Source organism: Sitophilus oryzae, unplaced genomic scaffold (assembly GCF_002938485.1).
Source record: "Sitophilus oryzae breed Bouriz unplaced genomic scaffold, Soryzae_2.0 scaffold_1658_pilon_pilon, whole genome shotgun sequence".
NCBI lineage: Eukaryota > Metazoa > Arthropoda > Insecta > Coleoptera > Curculionidae > Sitophilus > Sitophilus oryzae.
In genome coordinates, this window is record NW_022146345.1 from 704,189 (window position 1) to 731,025 (window position 26,837).

General features: G+C 31.2%; 2 protein-coding genes across 6 annotated transcripts in view; one reads left to right on the forward strand and one right to left on the reverse strand.

Annotated features, from left to right (window-relative positions):
* Positions 1-25,541, forward strand: LOC115880785 (cleavage and polyadenylation specificity factor subunit 1). The gene is made up of 21 exons (XM_030898066.1): positions 1-331; positions 387-601; positions 654-970; positions 1,033-1,283; positions 1,343-1,524; positions 1,579-1,786; positions 6,329-6,687; positions 10,665-10,864; positions 11,124-11,235; positions 11,291-11,743; positions 15,667-15,901; positions 15,996-16,159; positions 16,216-16,430; positions 18,277-18,496; positions 18,546-18,698; positions 18,750-18,926; positions 20,579-20,711; positions 20,769-20,909; positions 20,964-21,093; positions 21,158-21,263; positions 23,480-25,541. The coding sequence occupies exons 1-21, from the start codon at positions 160-162 to the stop codon at positions 23,558-23,560; spliced, it is 4,224 nt and encodes a 1,407-aa protein (XP_030753926.1). The 5' UTR covers positions 1-159; the 3' UTR covers positions 23,561-25,541.
* Positions 24,307-26,837, reverse strand: part of LOC115880786 (EH domain-binding protein 1) — a 60,980-nt gene continuing 58,449 nt past the window's right edge. For all 5 annotated transcript variants that reach the window (XM_030898070.1, XM_030898069.1, XM_030898072.1 and 2 more), the window contains one exon: positions 24,307-26,459. In XM_030898070.1, the coding sequence (XP_030753930.1) occupies positions 26,378-26,459 (82 nt within the window). In that variant the 3' untranslated portion in view covers positions 24,307-26,377. The remainder of the gene's footprint in view (positions 26,460-26,837) is intronic.

Sequence of the window (26,837 nt, forward strand, 5' to 3'; positions counted from 1 at the left end):
GGAAGTAAATAAATTGTTTGATTAAGGTTATGGAAAGTGAACTGTTTTGAAAAGTTAAAATCCTTATAATTAAATAAAATATTTTTGATTATAATATAGTAATAGTGATCTATATTATGTTCTAGTTGTTTAATTGCTTGTTTACGCGGTGCTATTATCATGTTTTCAATTTGTAAACAGACTCATCAGGCTACCGGTGTTGAACACGCAATTAGTTGTTTTTTCTTCAATAAAACTGAGAAAAGTCTTGTTACGGCAGGAGCAAACATTCTTAAAGTTTTTAGATTAATTCCCGATGTTGAGGCTAAGTCGAAACATGAGAAATATTCAGGTTAGTTTAGAATATGTAAAATAATTGAATCTGCATATAACGTGTTAACTTTTAGAATTTTTTCCTCCAAAATCGAAACTTGAGTGTGTGGCCCAGTATCAGTTATTTGGGAATATAGTCTCTTTACAAAGTGTAACGTTAGCAAATTCAGCTAGAGATTCCTTGCTCTTAGCATTTTGTGATGCAAAATTATCAGTCGTAGAATATGATCCAGAACTCCATGAACTTAAAACATTAAGTCTACATTATTTTGAAGAAGAGGAGATGAAGGTAGGTACATTAATATTTTTTTGTTTTTTAAATTTACTTTTATTTGTTCAAGGATGGGTGGACTCATTTTCATCATGTACCTTTAGTGCGGGCTGATCCAGAGAATAGGTGTGCTATTATGACTGTTTTTGGGAAGAAGCTAGTCGTATTACCATTTCGTAGAGAAACATCAATTGATGATACTGATACTGATATTAAACCAATGATCACTTCAAATTCATCTGGAAAATCTCCTATTTTAGCTTCGTATATGATTTTATTAAAAGATTTTATAGACAAAATTGATAATATTATAGATATACAATTTTTGGATGGCTATTATGAACCAACATTGCTTATTTTATATGAACCTCTGAAAACTTTTTCAGGGTATGTTTCATCATTTATTATTTAAGACATATGTTTTATCGATACTTATATACCAATTACAGGAGAGTTGCTGTTAGAACTGATACATGTGCAATGGCAGCAATCTCATTAAATTTACAGCAAAAAGTTCATCCTATTATTTGGAGTGTAGCTAATTTACCTTTTGATTGTACTAAAGCAGTACCGATTAAGAAACCTCTGGGAGGTACTTTGATATTTTCAGTTAATGCTTTAATATATCTAAATCAAAGTATACCTCCGTATGGTGTATCAGTAAACAGTATTGCTGAAAGTTGTTCAAACTTTCCGCTCAGTAAGTTGTTGATAAATATTTTCTTTTTAGAATTATAAAAAATTGCTTGTGTCTTTTAGAACCACAAGATGATGTAAAAATAACTTTTGATTGTGCCCAAATTGGATTTTTAGAAGATGATACTTTAGTTTTATCACTAAGAGGTGGAGAGTTATATGTTCTAACTCTCTTAGCTGATAATATGAGATATGTACGAAATTTTCATTTTGAAAAAGCTGCGGCCAGTGTATTGACAACATGTGTATGTAGAATTTCTTTGCTGATTATATATATATAGTAAATATATTTTTTCTAGGTGTGTATATGTGAAAATAACTTTTTGTTTTTGGGTTCACGTTTAGGAAATTCCTTATTGTTGAGATTTACTGAAAAAGCTAATGAGGTTATAAGTTTAGATGAGTCAGAGGAACCGTTATCAAAAAAAGCCAGAACTGATGCACTTACTGAGAAAGGAGAAAAAGTATTAGATTCTTTGACTGATTGCATTGCGAGTGATGTAATGGGTATGTTTACAAAAATGTCTTATATGTTTTATTTAAGGTGCATATTATGTGTTTTTATGAATTTATTACAACTATACCGGGTGCGTATCAAAAGTGGCACACCCCTATAACTTTTTTATTTTTTCAGATAAAAAAACGAAAATTGGTATGTTATTATATGACATAAATTAGGATTGATTGGGGTATTCAATTGTTTTTGGTCACTTCCTGTTTCACCGGAAATGACTACAACTTTTGATTTTTAAATAGCACTCTCGGAATTTTTCTACTTTATTCGATAGAAAATAACATTCTGAATAGAATGACATATCATATGTCAACTTTTGACATTCTCGCTTAATAAAAAATTGTATTTTAAAATTCAATATAGAGGGTCATGGCAAAGTTAAAAAGACTAATTCTTCATCAAGGAGCCTTGGAAAAATAGATTTGATCATCTAATGTTTTTAGTGTCTTGTCCTGGCCAGTTAGAAAATGCTCAAGTCGTATTTTTAATCATATCTCAATTTTTTCAAATGGAACGAGGGTGGCTCATTAGCATATTTGGAAAAAGCATTTTTTTACGAATAATTTGATACCACACAAAAGTGTCAAAAGTTGACATATGATATGTCATTCATTTCAGAGTGACATTTTCTATGGAATAAAGTAAAAAAATACGGGGGCGGGTGCCATGTAAAAATCAAATGTTGTAGTCATTTCCGGTGAAACCGGAAGTGACCGAAAACAATTGAATACGTCAATCAATCCTAATTAGGGAATGCAATCCCGCACCAAAATCTCAATCCCGCAAACCCGCGGGATTAAAGCAATCAATCCCGCGGGATCCGCAAAATTGCGGGATTGTAAACAATAAATGCTCCTCTTTGTACTTAACCTATTAAACTTGCTAATATAATGGTTTTATGCAATTAATCGAAATTTTAACTATGTACGACTATTCTGTATTGAAATTGGAAAAAAAACAATTTGGTCTTTTTTTTTAAATTTTTGTTTTAAGGATAATACGAGGTTTTTTCGAAAAATATGCATTTATAGTCATATATTTGGTCCTAAATGGTACAAAAGGCATTGTACATTTTGCATAGGCCCACAATATATTGATATAGCGTGTATCTTATACTAGCTGTACAGAAATTTGGACTGATGTATACAAGGTGTTCAAAGAATATATTTAATATTAAATAAACTTATTTATTATAACTTATCTACTTATTTTATAAATAAAAATATTATTCTGATGTTGAAGTTTTTTTTTAACTTGTGTTAGTTATCTGCTTTTAGATACACTCTATATCAATAATTTTTTGGCATATGCAGAATGTACAAAGCTTTTTGTACCATTTAGGACCATACGTATGACTAAAAATGCATATTCGAAAAAACGTCGTATTTTTTTTTCTAATTTCAATACAGATTAGTCGTACTGTCGTACTTGGTAAAAATTTCAATTTTTTAAGAATTGTAAATTTGCGGAAAAAAAGATTCTTGACCTAATTTTCACACTCTTGTAAAACACCCTGTATACGATAATTCCGCTAAATATATTTTCGAAAACCACATAGCATCTTAGTCATAATAGATGCATTTAAAACCTGGTCCCAACCACATCCCAAAATCTTTTTTAGTTCAAGAGATATTCAACTTTAAATTTACCTTAAAATTTTGCTTGTCCCGATAATTATGTCCGGCAGTTTATTTGACGAAATTGTCCACAAGTACTAGTTAAACACTTTTCTTCACTTACGCTGCTTACGCACATACGCCAGAAAGAAATCTAACAACTAACGTGTTTGTTTCACTTACTTTTAATGGCCAAGGCGTAAGGGGATTTAAGTATTCCGTTACCCAGTAATAATGTGTCAATCCCGCAGATCCCGCACGGTAAATCCCGCAACTTTGATGCCGCGGAATCGCAGCGGGATCCAGCATTTGCGGGATTGCATTCCCTAATCCTAATTTATGTCATATACTAACATACCAAATCTCGTTCTTTTAACTAAAAAAATAAAAAGTTATAGGGGTGAACCACTTTTGAGACGCACCCGGTATTATAGGTGTAGATGCTACTTTACTTGAAAATAGTAGTGTAATAGAAAGAATGTTTACATCTGCGATGAGAGAATGTTCCCTTTTAAGAGCATGTATGAGTTCAAACGTGTGATATTACGAAGTACAATAAAGTGATTCTTTATATTTAACTGTAAATATGTATATTTAATTGTAAATGTTTTTTATGCATATTATTGGATCAATCAATTTGTAGACGTAGTTTATGAAATGTTTATGAAATTCTAGTTTCAGAAATATAGCAAAAATCGTAGGTACCTTTTTAAAAAAAAATAATTTTTACTAAGCAACTATTAAGACACGAGTTTTTAAAATGTTTTTTATACATACATATTGGGTAAATGAATTTGTAGACAGAGTTAGAGTTTTTATGAAATTTTAGAGTTTCTATATAAAGTATAACCCTAGATGCAACATTTTTTGTAAATGCCTACTTATACGGTTTGAAATTTTGATGCAAAATCCGGCAACAACGCATAAAAGAAATATATCAACATGGTATCAACCCAACTTTTATCTCCTTTTAATACATTTGATTCCCCATTTTGGGGATTCCCTACAGTATTCTATGTAGGGATAATAGGTAGTAGTAATATATACCTTTGTTATTTAGATTTAGCTACCGCTACCCATTTGCCATAATTTGCAGATTGCAGTATGTCGTGTGGATAGATACTTTTTTAGTCTAAATATGCTCAAAAAAAGAAGGATAACTTGTTCTGAATACCAGTTTGTTCTCAATTTGTTTCTTTTTGTTCCTAAAATTCATCATTTTCTCGAGAGCAGTAAGAAAAAAGAGCAAATTCAGAATGCAATTTAAAAAAGTTACTGATTGTAAATTTTCGTTCATTTCCAAAATAAGTTCTTAAGCATTCTAACAACTAAGTTCAACACTCAAAGTAAATCTATTGTGTCCCCGTTTCTTGAGTTATAACTCATCATACAGTCTATAACTCATCATACATGGAGATCTTCCTGTTGTAGGGGGGACAGGGTCTAGTCTACTATCTAGTATAGATAGTCACAACTAAAAAAAAGGCGAGGAGCGTCATCAATATTTTGCCGGTAAACGCCTCCTCGGCGTAATGCAGTGCTGCTCGAAATAGTTCGAAATATTATTTTATAGCATTAGAGATTGCAAGTATCTAAACTCGTCCTCATGGATCAACTGAACCGTCGATTCGCAAAACAGGGCCGTTTGCTCTGCAGTCCTGGTCTATTCTTTACTTTGGAGCATCCTACATTAAAACATAAGACAAAAAATAAGATAGAAAATCGTTATTTCCTTTTTTTCTATTCTAGAAGTTTTAAAAGTAACACTACTTAATAATGACTAATTTATTATTAGTGATGTTAATATTTCAGAAATTTTTGATTGTTGCAGGAAATTTCTGAAACTTTCGGAAATTTATGAAATATTAGGAAATTTTATAATTTTACATATTTTTTGTCAATACAATAAAGAAATAAATTAGATAGCCATTTGATAAACCACGAACTATGACTATGAATTTAAAAAAAAAACAAAAAAGCACGAAATATAAATTTAAAAAACGTAAAACATAAATAACTGAATTATTCTATTCCGGAATATCAGGCGCCGAACTGGTCCCATCTTCATAGGGAATTATAGTAGTAGTAGTACTATCTTCGTCAGTTTCTATTTCCAAATCAGATACATATATTTGATGTATCACCTGGTTCTGATTCTGAAGGATGGACATCTACCTCCACGAGTTCTAGTGGTTCGGGAGGAATTTCATGTTGAATATCATGCTCCATATCCACTTTTTGTTTTTGTAGTAATAATTTATTGATGTGAGCTACGAACATTATTTTACCGGCTCTTTGTGCAGTTAAGCGATTCCTTTTTTTAGTATGGATAAAACTGTAAGTACTGAAACTTCTCTCTGTGGCTGCAGATGACGTTGGTAAAGACAGCAGAGCAACAGCTAAATATTTCAATTGAGTATTTTTACACATTGCTTGCCACCAACTTAGACAGTCTATATTTTTAACTGACATCCAAACGTAGTCGAGAGCCCATAAACCCGATTTGGCGCAATAATTTGTTACATCTGTAAAAATGGCTTATTATTGACAAATTGAGGATGATTGTTGGTGATATTGTTGATAAATTCCATAGTGGCTATGTGTTCTTCATTGTTAAGGTTCTCTCCCAGGAAACAGGGGTCCAAGAGATTCCCGGCAAAATGCATTGGTTCAAAAGCCATAGGTTTTTTATTTTGTAAGGCGGAGAAGCATTCTTTTTCTTCTGACTTAAGAATCGGCATACTTGATACACTTTCGTTAAATTTTTGCTCAATGTCTTGAATTTTGAAAAGAAATTTCTTGCAAAATTCGGATTTTTGCGATTTTTGCGATTTTGGGACTGAATATTTCGGAAATTTCTGAAATTTCCTGCAAAATTCGAGTGGAAATATTCGCTACCAACATCACTATTTATTATAGATATCAGAGATCCTGAAGAACTAGAAGTATATGGTAACCAGAAACAAGCTGGTGTGCAAATCACAAGCTATATTTTTGAAGTATGTGATTCTTTATTAAACATTGGACCTTGCGGTAACATATCTGTGGGAGAGCCTGCGTTTTTAAGTGAGGAATTCAATAATAATCCTGACTTAAATTTGGAATTAGTTACCACTGCTGGATATGGTAAGAATGGAGCATTGTGTGTACTACAGAGGTCTATTAAACCGCAAATTGTCACCACATTTACTTTACCTGGTTGTTCCAATATGTGGACGATTCGCAGTGGGGAAGAGAGGCATGCATTTTTGATACTGAGCCAAGAAGATAGTACCATGGTGAGTAGATATTGATATAGTATATTTTCTGCACAGTGTAAAATAAATTCGCTAGGAATGGGAATTTTTATGGCATTGAGTTATTGAAAAGTTTATGCGGAATGTTTAACCCTTAACTGGTCCGGCGTCGTCTGACAGACAACGCCAAATAATTAACTCATTCTCATTAGTTACTGGGAGCGCCTACAGGATCGGCGTTCCAGCTAATCCTCCCCCTCTCGGTCAACAACTGATAGCCATATTTATACCCAAACTGGATTAGTTTTTTAGAAGTTCTGGCAGAAGTTACTTAAGCCGTAGTCTCTCAGACGACGCCGGATCGTTTGTGTAAGATTTTGTGTGTGACAAACTCTTGTAAAATATGGCCGGACCGTCGAAAAGAGTGCGACTCTAGTTATGAAGAAACTCTATTAAAATGATATGATGACGACTGCGACAGTGACAGTATAATCTGCCAGACAAATACGTTTGACAATGTCAAATATTCCATAAGAGATACATTTTACAATTGGTAGAATACTTCTAATTCCTGTACAACCAGAACATGCCCACGGAGATACCCAAGAAGCATTTTTTGTTTTATAAGTGTGTTAGGAAACTTCCCAACACCATATTATACAACCTAAACGTATCTAGAATGGTTGTCGTGAGTTATTGGTAACCATTATATAACACTTATATGCCCTAAACGGTCCATTTTATAACTGTTCCTATGGTAACCCTTAACACTCAAAGTGTGCAACCAAAGTCCTGAAAACTTTCTCAACACCTTTATATATCCTATCGAGTTACCGCTATAAAACTGAAAAAGGGTATATAATAGTTATATAGTGGTGTTGAGAAGGTTCCCAGAGACTACCTCTATAGAAATATCGCGCATGCGCTTTTTTTTGAAAATATACTTGTTTCTTTCTGACTAACTACTTTAATATTTGCCTCTTTTTTTAACATAAAAAGCAGATATGATCTTATTGCTCCAAGTTGTCCTACGGAGATAATCCAGACCAGAAACATAAGAGACAAAATGACGCCATCCCTGTCATAGCCTACAAAAGCGTTTGTGTTATGCAAATGACTATAGAAATTACTGGCTTAATAACAACTATTGTGCCTATCCAGAGTACTAAATACATATGCGATATTAAATTTACTGTGTGAAAATCAATTTTACCTCCGAAAAATACATACGCCCCCAAAAGCAGAATTATTTAATAGATTTTTTTATAAACAAAAAAAATATGGTAAAATTTTTGTAATGAAAGTCAAATTTATTAATATAAATAATAGAACATACGACTTTTTTAATACATAGAAATAACTGGCAACTGGCCAAAATATAGTTTTGTACCATTTTTCAACGTTATCTTAGAAATACTCATTGTAGCCAAAAATGAAGACATCAATAATAATGGCGTCCATTATATTTAAAGCGCTATATATTACTTTAGGGTCTATAACATACTCATCAACCATTATATAAATTTGGTTACTTAAGGTTGCGTAAATGAGTTTGGGTTATTTAAAACACCAATTTTAGTGTTTTATACAACTAAAGGTGATACAAATCACCATTAGAAATGCCGGGGTGTTTATGGCTACTTTTAGTCACCCAGAAAACCTTTATGTAACCCGAGGTGTTGACTGTAGCGACTGCCTGCGAATGAAGTTGGACATTACAGCAATTTGACAGAAAATGTGCAGAAAACAAAACATTACCTCATAAAATTGAAATAATACTGTCTCTGCTGTTTTGGTTCAATTTGATCTGTATTTAAAGTGGTAGGAATTTTCAAACGAGTTCTAGGGTCCTTTGCTACTTTGGTAGAACAGTTATGAATGAATTGACTATAGAAAAAAGCTCTTTAAGTGCAGAATGTGTAATGTTAAAGCGCAAAGCTCATTCTTTTATGTTATGCATTCTTTAATGCCTTAACCGGGCATATTCCTGTTCTTGACCGTTTTGGCAACAAAAATACCTCAGGTTGATCCTGATCTCTGCTTGTGGATGGTAAATTTGCATATTGGCTTTCAATATTGGTAAATGTTGTTTAAATGAGGTTTGGATTATTCCTATTTTTTTTAAACTCTGAAGAACCTTTCTTTTGAACGTAGATGTATTTTTGTGTTTTGTCCAGTTTATTTTTTTTATTATTTATTATAATACCGAATTGCTTTGCTTGCTACTATATTATTTGTTTTGATTATATTAAAAATTTGAGGTTATGTCATTAGGTTTGATATTCGGCAACTACAGGTTATATAAAGCATGCAACCATTTGAAAGGTGCAAATAAACGATTTGAGGGAACAATTATATAACTTGTAGTGTTATTGGTTACATAATGGTTCTTAATAACACCTTTAATTGTATAGTGTATATCTTGCGTACCTTTCTAACTCCTAATACCAGAAGTTATATAAAATAGATGTGAACACCTTTATAAAACCTTACTATGAAACCTTTAGTAACAAGAACCTCTAGTTTTATAAGAAAAGTGATAAACAACATTTTAAGGTTACTATTAGTGATAAGTAATCATAGACTAATGTCACGTACTAGAGATAGATTGGACACTGATATAAAACAAATGGGTCCGTCATTTAGAGCCACCTGGTGATCCGGAAGAAACTAATGGAGAGTTTTGGCATAACATAATTTTAGCGTTCCGTTACTTATTAACGCTAATTAAAACGGTAACGTTATTCAAGCGCAAAATTATTCCTTGTAAAATATAAAATAATAAATATAGACTTTTTTACCGCATTTTATATTTTATTAGACCACTAGAAGTGTAACATAATTAAAACAAAATTAAAATTATGAATACATACATTTTAAACACTAACAATAGATCACATAGCACCTATTTTTTTTGATTTAACAACTAAATTATAATATAGTAAAAATATTATAGACTACTATTAACTGTTACTAAAAAATACTATATATTACCAACTATGTACTTAGTTATTTATGATTAAACTATTTTTTTATTTGGTTTATAAATTATTATTTCTAAAATGTCAAAATGACTTTAATAAAAAAGTTTAGTATCTAACACGAAAATGATGATCGACTGTAAGTATCAGAATGCACAAACTAATAAAAACACAAACTATAAACACAAATCACTGAACTTTCCGACAAATCTGGAATATCTGGGATATCTGAATTAATAATTATTTAAATAATGATTTAAAAATAACTTGACGGATCACCAACATTCTGTCAACTAGACATAAACTAGACCATAGACAGTAGTTAACATAGAGACTGTCATGTCATCTTCATAATATAAATTAGAAACCTGTACTTTAATGTCTAGGGCATGTAAGTAACCAACGCTACACTTATATAAATCAAAACACTGTAAGATACCAATGAGACATTTATTAAACCTTTATATAACTAACCTTGAGAATATATAACCTAAAGGAACTTAAAATGTTACTTGGGTATTCTTATCCTATAGTTCTTATCCTAGTTAAAGACAATGTTATGTCCTAGTTAATTATTTTTAATGCCTAGAATGTACGAATCCATTTTGTAAAACATGTTTAGGAAAACATTGAACTTTGCCTCATGCTGTAACTAAAAACTTTTTTTTAACTCAAGTTTTACAACTTATTTTTTATATATATAGTATTAAAAACTTCTTTCTATATTGTAATGACTGTTAATAATTTGGTTTTATTTTTTAGAGCTTAGTAAAAACCTAATTGATTTTTTTCGAATTTATATGTATGTTATTTTATTTTGTACTATATTTTCTTAAAGTTTATATTAATTGAACCAATTTTTGTCTATATTAGTACAATAATACATAATATAATATATAATAAACTTTTTAGAAGGCGTAGTCCTACAGACTACGCCGGACCGTTTATGATACATATCTATTACCGGACCAGTTAAGGGTTAAACATACTAACCTAACTTAACCTAACCCTAACTATTTTTCTTTGATATTTCTATAGGTTCTGCAAACTGGACAAGAAATTAATGAAATAGACAATACTGGATTCACCACACAACATCCCACTGTGTTTGCAGGAAATTTAGGCAACAATAGATTTATAGTTCAAGTTACTACTTTGTCAGTCAGATTATTGCAAGGTGTTATACAGCTACAACATGTTCCTATGGATTTAGGTTCACCGATTGTACATGTTTCAAGGTAAATACAAATTAGTTTGAATGTGGTAGACAATGATTCAGTATTAAAACTAAAAGAATTTCGAACTTCCATTGTCTTTATTTATTTTGCTTACACAACTTTTCGGTCAGAAGTATCACCGACCATTATCAAGTGGTTATATACTAGAGTTGGGTGGGTGCAGTCAAACATGAGGTTGTCCACTGAGAATACCTGCATTGGAGCGTTTTATGAGTTTAAACTTTTTCTATATTACGATTTTTTTTCATTTACATTTTAGTGCCGATCCCTATATATCCTTAATGACATCAGATGGACAAGTTATTACTCTTATGCTACGAGAAACTCGCGGGGCTGCAAAACTGGTTATTAGTAAATCCACTCTTTCAAATGTAAGACCTTTTCATACAATAGAGTGTGAGTATTAATAATTGATTTATTTTTAAGTCGCCAGCTGTGTCGACGATATGCATGTATAAAGATACCTCGGGTATCTTTACCAACAAAATACCAGACGATTTTACTCATATACCACAGCACTATATCCACGAAGGAAAAGATCTGAAAACGGAGACGGAAAACGAAGACGACTTATTATATGGAGATAGCGATTTTAAGATGCCTACAGCCCTTCATCAACCTAAACCGAAAGTATTTTACAACTGGTGGAAGAAATATCTAACTCCGTACAAATCGACGTACTGGTTATTTGTGGTGCGAGAGAATTCGAATTTGGAAATTTATTCTCTGCCCGACTTCAAACTTAGTTTTTACGTGCAAAATTTGTGTTTCGGACATAAAGTAATTATTGACGCTCTGGAATCGGTGATGTTGAATGCTATACCACATGTAAACGAGGCGCAGATTCAGCGAGATAACGAAGTTAAAGAAATTGCAATGGTAAGTAATAATAATAATAAACGTCTTTATTGTAAAGTAGCGTACATTGAAATATAAATATACAATATATGTATATGTATATATATTTTTGGCGGGCGAAGTTTAACCTACGGCCATTCTTCCACTTCTATCTATAACCAAGCAGAACGCTATAAATATAGCAAATATAAAAACAATAAAATATAAAGTAAAAGACTAATCCAACAAAACAAAAATCAAAAATAACTAAATAGGTACCTAAATCAAAGAAAATATACTATACCGGGTGCGTCTCTAAAGTGGCTCACCCCTATAATTTTTTTATTTTTTCAGTTAAAAAACGTTCTGTATGTTAGTATATGACATAAATTATGATTAATTGACGTATTCAGTTGTTTTCGGTCACTTCCTGTTTCACCGGAAATGACTACAACTTGTGATTTTTAAATGGCACCCTCGGTATTTTTTACTTTATTCGATAGAAAATAACACTCTGAATAGAATGACATATCATATGTCAACTTTTGACATTTTCGCATATGGTTTATTTGAAATTATAACTTGCGGTTCGTAACGAAAATTTGTAATTTGTGTAATATAATATATTAAGTGACTGGTCTCAAATTATTCGTAAAAAATGCTTTTTCCAAATACGCTAATGGGCCACCCTCGTTCCATTTGAAAAAATTGAAATATAATTAAAAATAGGATTTGGACACCTTTTAACCAGCCAGGACAAGACACTAAAAACATTAGACGATCAAATCTATTTTCCAACGCTCCTTGATAAAAACTATTTTTTTTAACATAGCCATGGCACTTCTAGATTGAAATTTAAAATACGATTTTTAATTAAGCGAGAATGTCAAAAGTTAAAATGATATGTCATTCTATTCAGAGTGTTATTTTCTATGGAATACAGTAAAAAAAATACCCAGGGTGCCATTTAAAAATCAAAAGTTGTAGTCATTTCTGGTGAAACAGGAAGTGACCGAAACCAATTTAATACCATAATTGTCAATCAATCCTAATTTATGTCATATAGTAACATACAAAATTATAAGTCTCATTTTTTTATCTGAAAAAATAAAAAAGTTATAGGGGGTGAGCCACTTTTGAGACGCACTCGGTATATTATATGTGTATATAAATATATTTGTAAGTATTCTCGACCATAGGAATGAATAACAGTGATATATTATCGGGAAGCGGTCTGTTCTAATTGCAAAACAAACATGAAAAATCAATTTTTGTTGTTCATGTTTAGTTCGTCGATGAAAGAGTAAATGAATATCAACGAATGAATGATTCAGTGAAAACCTTCCATCTTGTTCTGTTTTCCGCAATTTTCTTAGCTTAGCCGGCCACGAGGGGTAAACCGCAGAGGGAAAAGTGTACACCGTAATTCCTTTAACTCAAATAATTCCTCAGAATTCCTCGTAATTCATTCGGAATTCCTTGGAATTCCTTGTCTTCAAGGTCAAGGTCAATCATTCAAGGTCTTCCTTGGAATTCCTTGGTACGAACTCGTTAACTCTTTCAGTCTGAACCAGCGTTGCCACCTCGGTTTCGCAGTTCCGCTATGAATTTTCTGGTGATTTTTATAAATGTCTAATGTCTCTATAAGTACTAGATCTAACAATAAAAAGTACTATTACGAGATTTACGTTTTTTTAGTTAAATTTTAGTACCAATAGGGGATCATGAGGTAAAAATACTGGAAATATGTCGGCACTTACTTATTAAAATTAATTTTCTCGGGATTTTTTGAAAATGATAGGTACCTAGTTATACTCGTATCTATAGGAAAGGAAATTAATAAAACTTCAGTTGCACGTCATAATACGATCACCAGTAAATTCCATAAGATTACGCATGGTATCATTGATGAAGTGCACCTAAAGTTGTATTAATTTCCCTATAGTATATACCTAGGTATTATTCCGAGGAAATGAAAAAATCAACTTTACACTTTCTGGAGTACTGAATAAAAAAATCTTATGAGGGTTTCTTTAAAATGGCGAAATCAGGGAACGTTATAAGTAGATCTCTCGGGGGTGGTTCGGCCGTACTATTGGAAAATATTTTAGATATATAATCGAGGGTACAATATTAAATTAAAAGAATATCTAACCTGTAGATATTTGATATTGGGAAATTTTGGAAGCGAAAACGAAAAACGGATAGTAAAAAATCGCCTGCAAAACGTTTTTCTTTAAATTTAGTACTACCTATTATAGTATTCATGGTTTACTAATGTTCGTTAATTTTTTATAAAGTTGCTTGTAATTCCTCTTAATTCCTGTGGAATTCCTCTAAATTTCTAAGGAATTCCTTGGAATTCATTGGAATTCTTACGGAAATAATTGGAATTCTTAGTAATTCCTATGGAATTCTTAGTAATTCCTATGGAATTCCTTGGAATTCCTGTAGAATTCCTTCATAGTGTACACCATAATTCCTCTGCGGTTTACCCCTCGGCCGGCCATGATGTTTTTGTCTTCGTTAGTTCATTCATTACGGTCCTGCACCATGTTTGTTTCCCACGTTCTCTTTTCCGTTGTCCCTGTGGGTTCCATTCAAGGCAGGGTTGGAAAAAATCATGATTGTTTTTAAAAAATAAAAAAAAATAGATTTTTTTGATTTAAATCAGATTTTTTTGATTTTAATAGAAAACTATTAAAATCGGTTTTTCAAATAATTAGGACTTAATTCCAATTAAATTCCTATCCTAAATGGCTAAATCTTCATAACTCTGCCCAATACTGACAACATTAACAATTCTACGGCGCGTGTCATTTTCCCAGACATCGGTCACCAATATATTCTGCAAAAAAAGTGGCTCGCTTCAGATCAAAAGAATGTTTTTTGAAATACCACAAGGGTATTAATTTTTGTAATTTCAACGCTTAGGCATAAAAGTAAAGCAATTTTTTCGTCTAAGCAATAAAAGTACAAAAATATATTATTAAACTGATATTAAGCGTCAATTTCAACGAGGGTACAAATTGTTACTCGATTACTTACAAGGCATTACTTTTTATATTATTTGCAACGTTTGGAATTGATTAAAAAATTATTTGTAACGTTTAATTTGTAAAAATATAACATATTCTACTCGGAGTAAAAATGTACTTTTGTGCCTCCCTGTTTACGCTAGTCCGTCAAACGTACAACTTGGTCAAAAAAAGTATAATTTTTACTACTTCACAATACACTATTGTTCGGAAATAGTCTTAAGTCGAGAATGAAATTAGTATTATCTATTGTCAAAGTGTAAAATAAAAAGATATAAAACAGCATATTTTCTGACAATGATTTGAAGATATAGCCTAACATCAAAAGAACCTTTTTCTGCACTAGAGGTTGCGAATGAAATGTATTCGAACAGCATTTTTTTGTCACTTGTACATAAATTTCAAAATAAATCCCTGCCATTTAGAAGTCTAATGGATCACACGAAATTACTTCAAAAATCGGTCCAACATTTTAAGGTATATGTGTTATACAAATCATTTTTTATATAGTTTTATAACATTTACAATTTGTTTTCGATTTATTAAACGTATTTAAACGTTACAATAGCAAGTGTAACATTTTATTTAACGAATGGATAGAGGATATATATGTTATAGAAATATTTTTTATAGTTTTCTAGGACACATTTTTATAACTTTTACAGTTATTTTTCGATATATTGTAAAGTTCTAAAAAAGTTGATTTTTTTATTTAAATCACATGATTAAAATTTAAAAAATCACTTGATTTAAATCACAATTTAAATCATGATTTAAATTATGATTTGATTTAAATCATTTGATTTAAATCATGCCAACCCTGATTCAAGGGCATTTCTTGTTGTTTCTCAGAGAATTAAATTAATAATATTAAAAATTGAAAAAAAACTGTAAATTCCTTTTTTTTTATTCATTATTATTTTACAGATTGGTTTAGGAAACAACGGTTCTAGACCCTTATTTTTCGTGCGACTGGAGAAAGATCTTTATATCTATGAAGTATTCAGATATCATAAAGGTCACTTGAAGCTTAGATTCAGAAGAGTTAGACATGAAATTTTTTATGAATCAAATATAATTGAGAAAACGGGTGATGAAAATACGGATTACAGTAGTGTACAAGATAGAATTTCTAAACTGAGATATTTTGATAATATTGCAGGTTGGTACTATACTGGACAGTAGAATTTCTATAATTTTTTTTTCTATAAAATATTTTCTTATAAATTCAATGATTTTTTTCTATTCAATTTTAGGTTATAGTGGTGTTTTTATATGTGGTGCTAATCCATATTGGATATTTTTAACAAAGCGTGGTGAACTTCGTGTACATCCGATGATTATAGATGGTGAAGTGATAAATTTTGCTCCATTTAATAATATTAATTGTCCAGAAGGGTTTCTTTACTTCAACCAAAAAGTAAGTTTACTTTGATTTTTTATAATTTATTTTTGACACTCTGTATTTTGTTTTAGTCTGAATTAAGGATAGGTATTTTACCAACTCACTTGAGTTATGATGCACCTTGGCCAGTGAGGAAGGTCCCTTTAAGATGCACTCCTCACTTCATTACGTACCATTTAGAGTCGAAGACTTATTGTCTGGTCACCAGTATTGCTGAGCCTTCAAGTTCTTATTACAAATTCAATGGAGAAGATAAAGAATTAACACATGAAGATAAAGGAGACAGGTAATGGTTAAATTATTCTATGATCTTTTCGCGACGCGCATTTAAGGCGGAGATAAGATTTGTAAAAATCAGCTTCCATACTTTTAAATGCAACAGCGGTCACTTGAGCGAAATTAAACGAAAATATATGAACGAAGATTCAAATCGCAGTTTAGTTTCGCTCGTTTTAGTTCGTTACAGGTTCCAGCGAATTTTTCGCAGCAATGAATTCTATGATAGCAGAGACAATACGAAAACGCAACTAACTTAGCTGACTACTCAGCAAAAATCGTTTCCAGTGGCCGATAAGACTTATTTTCGTTTAGTTACCGTTTTTCTTTATATTCTTAGCGTAGTTTAGTTTCGCTTTAGAGGCCGCCTACCTTTAGAGTTGTGCCTATGAATATGACCGAATTGTTGCAAAAAATCCCGAACGTCGCAGCCGACTAAAGTTTTTTACAGCATGTAAAAACAATTGAAGAGGTGGCCGCGCTAAGAACTGTCCGGTTCGCATTTATACATTCCGTACATGTATACGGCACCTAGCAATCCCATTGGTCAGATTTGAATTTTAAACCAATTAAACTCCGAGTGCCATACGCGAGTATGGAATGTAGGACAGTGACATATGCACTTACGGAATGTACCTTAGACATTACTTTTAACGCTCTGTTAGAGAGCATTCCAACCAAATCCAAATCAACCCCTTCCAAATAGCTAACCTAACCAACGCAATCAACCCCACCAAATAACCATCTTAACCAACGCAACTAACTCCACCAAATAATCAGTCTAATCCCACTAAAAAGAGTGAAACCAACGCAATCCGTATTTTGATTGCTATTAAAAAAAATAAAAACAGTTGTAAAAAAAAATAAAAAATGTTATGGTCTGGCGTGAGATTTGAACCATCACGGATCTTTCGTTCACGAAGCGATGGCCTCAGTCACGGAGCCACAGCTACTCTTGCTAGATTAGCTATAGCCAGGGGTTACTTTCTGCTGCAAGCATAATTACCAGGTACATTCCGTAAGTGCGCTTGGCACTGTCTTACATTCCATACTCGGTATGGCACTCAGAGTTTAATTGCTTTAAAATTCAAATCTGACCAATGGGATTGTGCTAGGTGCCGTATACATGTACGGAATGTATAAATGTGTCCGGTTCTTGCTGCAAACCGAAAGCAATGTAGCTCGAATAACGTTGCTGTATCACCATAGATATCACAAAGTGGCGTAACTCATTTTTTGATATTTTTCAGTTTAAATATTTTTACGACTTTTGTTTTAATACCAACAAAAATTAGACACTGTGTTTCTTTTTACAAAAAAGAAACACACTAAGATAGAATATTAAAAATAGGAATAAAAAGTCCAATATGGGTATTTCGCCACTGCACTGCAAGAAAATCTACAAAATAAAATAGTTATTTTTTGTAAACACTTCTGCGTTAAACCTAAACAGAAACTGCTTGTCACAAGTTATTTTACAGTTATACAAATTTGCCTAACAAAGAAAAAAATGCTTAACGTTTCGGAAAGTTTATCTCTTTCCGTCGTCGGAAGCAAAAAAAATACAAAGAATAAAGAAAAAAACTGTTTAAAATAATTTAAATTCAACTATTCGAGAACACTTTGGTTTTATAAAAACAGATACGTCTACAAGAAACCGTTGACGTTTCTTGTAGACGTATGAAGTGTTTACAAAAAATAAGTATTTTATTTTGTAGATTTTCTTGCAGTGCAGTGGCGAAATACCCATATTGGATTTTTTTTTGGAGAGATGAATTCGCCACATATGTATAGGCATTTTTTAGGAATTAAGAGCCCACTTAAGAAGCTATAGAATAATTATTTTCTTTATTTAGATTTCCATATCCTCATCAAGAAAAATTTACTCTGACACTATTTTCACCGGTTTCATGGGATGTTATTCCAAATACCAAAATAGATTTGGATGAATGGGAGCACGTCACTTGTTTAAGAAATGTTGCTTTGGAATATGAAGGAACTAGGTCAGGTTTAAGGGGTTATATAGCTGTGGGTACAAATTATAACTATGGAGAGGATATAACTTCAAGAGGAAGGGTATGTCACTAAAATACAACGAATTTAAATCTATAAAAATATATTTTAGATATTGATATATGATGTGATTGAAGTAGTTCCAGAACCTGGACAGCCACTGACTAAAAATAAATTTAAAGAAATATATGCAAAGGACCAAAAAGGCCCTGTCACAGCATTGTCACAAGTCAAAGGTTTTCTGGTATCTGCTGTAGGCCAAAAGGTGAGTCTACTATTATTTTTAATGTTTGTTTGTAAGAAACACTTTTTTTAGATATATATCTGGCAATTGAAAGATAATGATTTAATAGGAGTAGCTTTCATAGACACCCAAGTTTACACTCATCAAATTTTGACTATTAAGAGCTTATTGCTCATATCTGATGTGTATCAGTCAATTTCCTTGTTAAGATTTCAAGAAGAGTATAGAACATTATCAATGGTATCACGTGTAAGTAATTATTGTTATAACTTTCTACTAATATAAATGTTCAAAACTTATACAAATAACATTGCAATCATTATAATTTCACCAATTAATTTTTTGAAGTGAAACTTCTTTACGCACGCTGGCAGTAAAAAAGGTACAATCTATGGCGTAAAAAAATCGTCCAATTTAAATGAAGTTTGATATGTCGATAGATTAGACCAAGACCAACTTGACCGTGCACGACAAGTGTCACTGACAGTTCGTTTTGACGTAAGAAACATAGAAAATTGATTGTGCACACGGTCCCACCCTGTAAAGTTGTATACGACGCTTCGAACCAATGCGATGCGTCTAAATGGACGAAATTATCAGAATTTTTCATAATTATAGGTCGATTGGAATAAAACTCCGCACGTGGATAGAGGTACCCGATTGAAGTCCTCAGACGGTCATTTTAATACAAATTTTATGAAAGTGAATCAAATTATTTGTTATTTTTTTAATTTATTACTTTTTCAACATTTCAAACTACAGTTTTTCAAACATGTCCTTTAAATCCTCCAATTTAATAGCTGTTAGTAAGAAGTTTCACTTCAGATATGCGCACATAGTGCACACACAATTTTTGTACTATACAGGGTGGTCCGAATTGTATTCTGGAAACTTCGGCAGCATATTCTGCAGATCAAAATAAGTAAAAAAGTTCATATAAATGTATGTCCTAAAATGCTTAGTTTCGGAAATGCAGGGTGTAGAAGTTTCATTTTTATTTCGATTTTTTCCAAATAATTTATGAAGTAACGTCAATATTTGGATGAAAATTGGTGTCTAGGTTTTTTGATATGAGAAATTTGATTTCGATGTCAATTGTAGAGGGCGCCACCTAAATATTTTTTTAACTGGTTTGAAGAGTAATAACTTTTCGTCCATACCTGTATAAATCAGCCAGGTAAAAAAATTATTACATTTACGAAGTTTTCTACGTAAAAAAGGTCTCTTGGTAAAAATCGCTACGAGTAATGGTTCTCGAGATATTTGGAATCGAAATTATCAATACCTATCATCATTGCTATCAGATTATTACCTATCATCAAACAAATATATCCATATTGTTCAATTGCTACTAATAAAAAAATACCTAAAATAGGGAAGAATTAGGACATAACCCCAAAAGTTATGTTTTGACATCGAGCTTGACATTTGAAAAATTATTTTCACATTTTGACACAATCAAATTTCACAGATGACACAATCTGTTTGACAATTTGAATTGGCGCGCAGAGCTTGCCGACCAATGGTGCCGTTTAATCACCTGTGACGATTGTGTATTGACCAACCTGCGCAATATCATACCTTGTATTCTTTGTATCATGGGGTCTACTGAACAAAAGAATGATATAATAATAGTTGTCTTTTGTGTGAAAGCAGTCTGTCCAACGATAGAATATATAAATATGAGAGTGACAATTGTGTGTTATTTTTATGTCTGTATCAGATATATTCTTTCGCCAGACAGACTATACATAAATCTATAAATAACTAAACAGACATATAGTTCTTTCATGTTTTAAAGTTAAAATTACCTTTAATATATTTCTACTAGTAAGCATTGCATAAATAATACAAAAAAAATGTTTTATTATGACCAAAGTAATCAAAATGAACTATTTCAGGATTTTAGAGCTTGTGAAGTATATGCAACAGAGTATATGATTGATAACTCAAATCTAGGGTTCTTAATGTCTGATAAAGAAAAGAACCTAGCTATATGCATGTATCAACCTGAAGCCAGAGAATCTTTAGGAGGTAATATACTTTTTTTTTTTTGTTATTTATCATTTCTACAGGTATGGTAAATTTTAGGGCAGAGGCTCTTAAAAAAGGCTGATTTTCATTTGGGTCAGGCAGTAACGACTTTCTTTAGGATAAAATGTAAATTAGGAGAATTAGGCGAAAACAAAAAACATATGAGCGGCGCTGATAGGAGACATATTACTATGTTTGGTAAGAGAAATAAGTTTATCTTTTATCTTTTGCTTTATTAACTTTTTTTTATAGCGACACTGGATGGGGGGATGGGCTATTTAATGCCAGTACCTGAAAAAACTTACAGAAGGTTACTTATGTTACAAAATGTTATGGTATCGCATGGTGCCCATTTAGCTGGCTTAAATCCAAAAGCTTTTAGGTAGACTATTCATAATTTTTTAATATTAATTTAGTTTATTGATAATATGTACGTATTATTTTAGAACTTTCAAGAGTTACAGAAAAATATCTTCGAATCCTGCAAGAAGTATCATAGATGGGGACTTAGTGTGGAGCTTTATTCAGCTTTCTATAACTGAAAAAATAGAGGTAAGAAAAAATAATGTGTCTGTGTGTGTTGTATAGATGTTTTTTGAAAGCAGAAAGAGAACAAAAAATAGTAAAATATAGTGTCAAAATATCGCAATAAATTGATTTAATGTTCATTACTGAGTTATTTGGCTGAAATTTACAGAAATTTGTTTCACCGGAGATGACTACAACTTTTGATTTTTAAATGACACTCTCGGTATTTTGTTACTTTATTCGATAGAAAATGACACTTTGAATATAATGACATATCATATGTCAACTTTTGACATTTTCGAATATGGTTTATTTGAAATTGCAATATGCTGTTCATATTCACAATTTGACACGAAACCCCAAGTATATTTCAATTCGGGAGCTTAGGCACTTTCGTCATCTTTTTCGGCGCCATATTGGTTTTCACGTATTTCCTGAGTTGATCCATAGATGTAAACATTTAAGGTGCTATCGCTATTAGTAGGGAGCTATTGTATTCATGTTAGCGTTACACCGTTAACGTTAAATTTGGCTTTTGCACTATGTCTACAATGTAAGCTGTAAATATTTATTTTAGTTTATAAATAAAAAAATATTATTAATTTTATGAAAAGAACTACAAATTTATTCTGAAAAAGTTTTCTAGAACCACAAGAAAAGTATCAATAAGTTAATAGTTAATAATAATAGAAATGATTAAAAATCATGTTCATCATTGTTCTTTACAATCATTCTACTAAAAATTTATTCTATGTCAAACATATTTATTTGAAATATGAGACAACGTGACTAAATAATAAAAAATAAAAAATTGAATGATTTCTACCGCAATTACTTAACTATATGCAATTTTAACGTAAATTAGTAAGGTATAAGCATGACTTACAGTAATTTGTAAATAAATATACGTATTCACAGCCATCAGGGACAGGAACATGAAAACAGGAGCCTTATACAAAAACCTGAAAACAGAAAAACAATTTTTTGATACTAAAATTAACAATGTAAAAATATCAATAGGTATAAAATATAAATATACTGTTTAAAAAAGCGTCCATTATTCCCAAAGAGACCTGGTTTATAAATCAAAAAGAAGCAAAAAGAGTCTTTTAGTCGGATAACAGTCAGATTGTATCAGTTAGATTTATTGCTTTATTGACAATAAATCGCACATACTGGAGATAACTAATGTTGGCTATAGTTAAAAATGATCTTACCTTGCTGTAAATTGTTTCCATTTTCAAAAAAATCGCCGATCATAAACATAACAAAATTTTCTTGCATCTAAAAAATACAGAAATAGTGTTTATTTACTACCTATTTTTAATATATACGGGACATACCTAGTAATGCAGAAACATCTTTTTATCCAGGATTTTTCATGTAATATATATTTTATATGCTTTATTACCTTTATATTTATAAATTTCTGCCGAAATATCAAATCGAATTTACAAAACAAAACGGAGAAAATTAAAATGGCGTCGAAACTTGTTCTAGAACAAATCTGAAGTTGTCTCTGAAATCTGTCAATTCTAAACTGTGAAGTTAGACAATAGTTAGACAGAAACATTGCTGTCCTTGTCTAGGCGGCCATACTTGTCGTCAGCAGATAACAGGAATGACACTAATGACTGTTTCCAATTTTCCTATTTCACTGTCACCCCCCTGGGTCAAGACGCTAAAAACGTTAGAGGATCAAATCTATTTTCTCTGAGCTTGATTAAAAATTAGTGTTTTTAACACAACCATGGCACTCTAGATTGACATTTAAAATACAATTTTGTTTTAAGCGAAAAAGTCAAAAGTTGACATATGATAGAATGATAGATAGTGTCATTTTCTATCAAATAATGTAAAAAAGATATAGAGGGCGTAATTTAAAAATTTTAAATTTTAGTTATTTCCCGTGAAAGGGGAAGTGGTCGAAAAGAAATGTATACGTCAATCATTCCTAATTTATGTCATATACTAACATACCAAATCTGTTTTTTTTTATCTAAGAAAATAAAAAAGTTATAGGGGCCACTTTTGAGACGCACTCTGTATAGATGTATTTTTAAAATATGAAAAAAGACCGTTTCGTAGATCGAAATAAACGACGTCAGGGTTGCATTGAAATGAAAATCGCTGTAATTTTATATCTAAAAATATGCGGCAAATGTCAATGATCCTCATTTCCAATCCAAGTTTTTTTCTTGATCATATGCGTCACTAACCATAAATTTATTTCTTTTCAGATATCAAAAAAAACTGGAACAAAACTGGAAGAACTACTTGAAGATTTAAGTGACATCCATAAATTAACAAACCACTTTTAATTCTTAATACAACTTATTTAATAATTTATTTTTTATTGGTTTTTTAGGCCTATTAAAAAAAACCATTTTAGTATGATCAGATATACAGTTTATTTACATTTAGGTACCAGGTCGTTTAACTTAACAGAAAATTAAATATACAGACATATAAAAAACATTATATTACACAGAAACCACATAAAGCTTAGCTTGACAACATCAAAAGATCAAGATGTATCAGAAATATACTTTTAATTTGGTTTCAACACAAATTTTTCTATTCTATAATTACATTTATTTCTTTTATTGGTTAGGAAACTACATTAGAGTACAACTGCGGAGATATACAGCATGTATCAAAAACTATGAAATTAAAAATTGTTCTTAATATAACCAAATAAAAAATGTAATTAAAGAAGTGACGTTTTTGCGACATACTATATATATATTATATAATATATTTACTTTCTGCAGTTGCACAGGTTGTCGGATCACAAGCAAAAATAGAGTTGGCGTTGTAAAAATTCTGTAATCCTTATTTTTTATTTTCCTAGCTAAAACTAAGTCACATCAAAATTACAACCGAAGTAAAGCTTACATAACACATTGCGATTCTAGTTTCTTGTATAACAGGGGACTAAACGATATATATAAAAGAAGATATATAACACCCTGTAAAATCTACCGCTTCTCAACAAATCGTGTAGTTTTTCAATTGGTTGGAAGACCAAATATATCATTGTTGAAGAACTTATACATATATATGCTAAGGTACTAATTTGTCTGCGAAAACTAAAGCGATTTTTTTTGGCAAAAATTGGCTTCACTCAGGATATGAAATAATATTGCACTACGCGTGGATGGCTTACGTTTACAGCCAACATTGTTGTAAAAATTTCGAATAATTCGGTGATCAGGTTCATGATATATTAAGTGTTTTATAGATCATAATATATAGTATTAAGCCTGTTTTGAAATCACAGTTTGATTTTAACTGTTTTTTGTTGTTATCAATCCACCGCCATTTTATTAACAGTGACAACTGACTGTATAGTAAAAGGAGCACAATTTTTTTTTTCTTTTTATTACCGTGGAAATATCATTCACGGTTATCAACTTCTGGTAAAGTTTGTGATCTTAATAACATTAACAGCGCTTTTAGATGGAGCGGACCATCCGCCGTGTTTTTTTTTTTCAAGATAGCCCTCGGACGAAGCATACGCGCCCATGTGAAATTCTTCATTTTATATGAATAATTTCTCATGGTACTTGCTCGAAGTCGCCGACGGTCTGCTCCATCTGAAAGCGCTGTAAGAGGTCGTGATTTTATATTTCCCACATAAATAACATGGGGATTTTTTTTTATTTTTATTTTTTGAAATTTTATATGATAACTTCCGTAATTTTTTTTATATTTTAATAGCGCAAAAACATAAAATATCTTATTTTTCGTAAAGTTCGTCAAGTGTTCTTTGGTAACACATTGAAATTACAATAATCATTCATTAATTATCGCTAATTACAACAATTAGGAATCATCCTGATCAGTCATTTATTTTTAACTACGACTGTGTTTTTTGTATGTTGGCTGGCGCCCAATACTTTTAGTGTAATTTGTAATTGTATTATTTTTCTCCAATGAAATACAAACGAACCCATGACTGCTCCATTGATGAAAAGCTGCCGACGCATGGGACAATAGCTTTTTAGATAATATTTTTTTTATTAACTAAATCTGCTACACCTCCAATAACTTTCAAACGAGTCAATTAAATGAAAAATCATATCAGACTTTTTTTTGAAGATCGTTCAATTTCCTACAAGAATATGTATTGACGTTCACAACAGGCTGATTTGTTAGAAAGTAATATAAAATTTCCTGTGTTATTTAAATGGGAACCAGAAAATCACGAAGAGACCTCTTAATATTCATATTAAAAGCTCAAACTTAACCAGAATTTTTTTTGTCATCGTGAGCAATATTTTCACGGTAACTAAAATTTAAAAAAAAATTGGTGCACCCTGCTATAGCATCTTTGATATTGATACTAGAAAAACTAGTGGCGTCACTACCAGATATTCTCCGCCAGCCAATAAAATTTGGCAGATTGTTGGCAGCATGTGGAGTGTTTCATTTGGAGTTCGTCATTCAGACTGCGAGATTCTAGCGTTACAGCTAACAGTCGAATTGAAAAAAATGAGCGCCCCACTTTGTGCTTCTCTTGAATGTTTTATGTAGCCATATTAGTTTAATAATTTAGTGTTAATGTATTAAAAAAATTAAGTATAGTTTTAGTTACAGCAATACAATTTAGTTTTAGTGAGGTGTATATTATATTACTAGTCAAAACCCGTAAACTGAGAATAAAAAATGTGATCATGGTTGTAATCTAACCAAACTGACATTAGATCTATTTCTTGTGAAATTCAAAAAATAATTTAACAGTCAACTATCACTGTCAAGCAAAACTTTATGACTGATTGGCAACAAAATAAACAAATATGAGACCAAATCATGATTTCACGGCCTTAATAATAATCTACTAAATACGACAATATAGAACCGTGTAAGAAGTTCTTGTTAATGAATTAATCGCTTTTATAGACGTTAGCTGTTTCACCAAAATAAATAAATTTCCTCAATAAAGTAAAACTCTGAAGTAGGATAGGAAAATGCACAATTTCCCATTATATGGAAAACAAAAAGTTCAACTCTCATAGAAACTAATAAATTATGAATAAATATCACAAGAAGCACCACATCAGTTAGAAGTATAAGACGTCATTCGAGTATGATTCCTTGGAAAATTGCGCAATTTCACGATGTGTTTAGTGGTTTTAGGATATAACACAATTGGTATCCTTAGCCGGTAATTCTATTTGTGAAAGATCTTGTTCGATAATTTCGTCATCTTCAATACTGCAAAGAAAATATTAAATTGAATAAATTTATTGGTAATGGTCCATAATTTTAAGTATAAACTAAAAGAAATTATTATACTTTCCTTAACATAACTACAAATTTATGGATTATTATACAGGGTGTCCTAGAAATAAGTGCAAGTATTTTAGTTCAACCCCAGAAACACGCCTATGAGGTTTTTTTTCGCATTTTTTTCAGAATTTTTTGGAATTTTTTTTAGTTTTTATTTAAAAAACATAATTTCTTAATAATATGGCAACATAGGTAGTAGATTAAATTTACAAGAAAGAAAATCCAGAAAAGATCCAGTGGTTCTCAAAATTTTAGCAAAAAATATATTTTTTTTTAAATTTTCAAAGTACAATAACTCCGTTA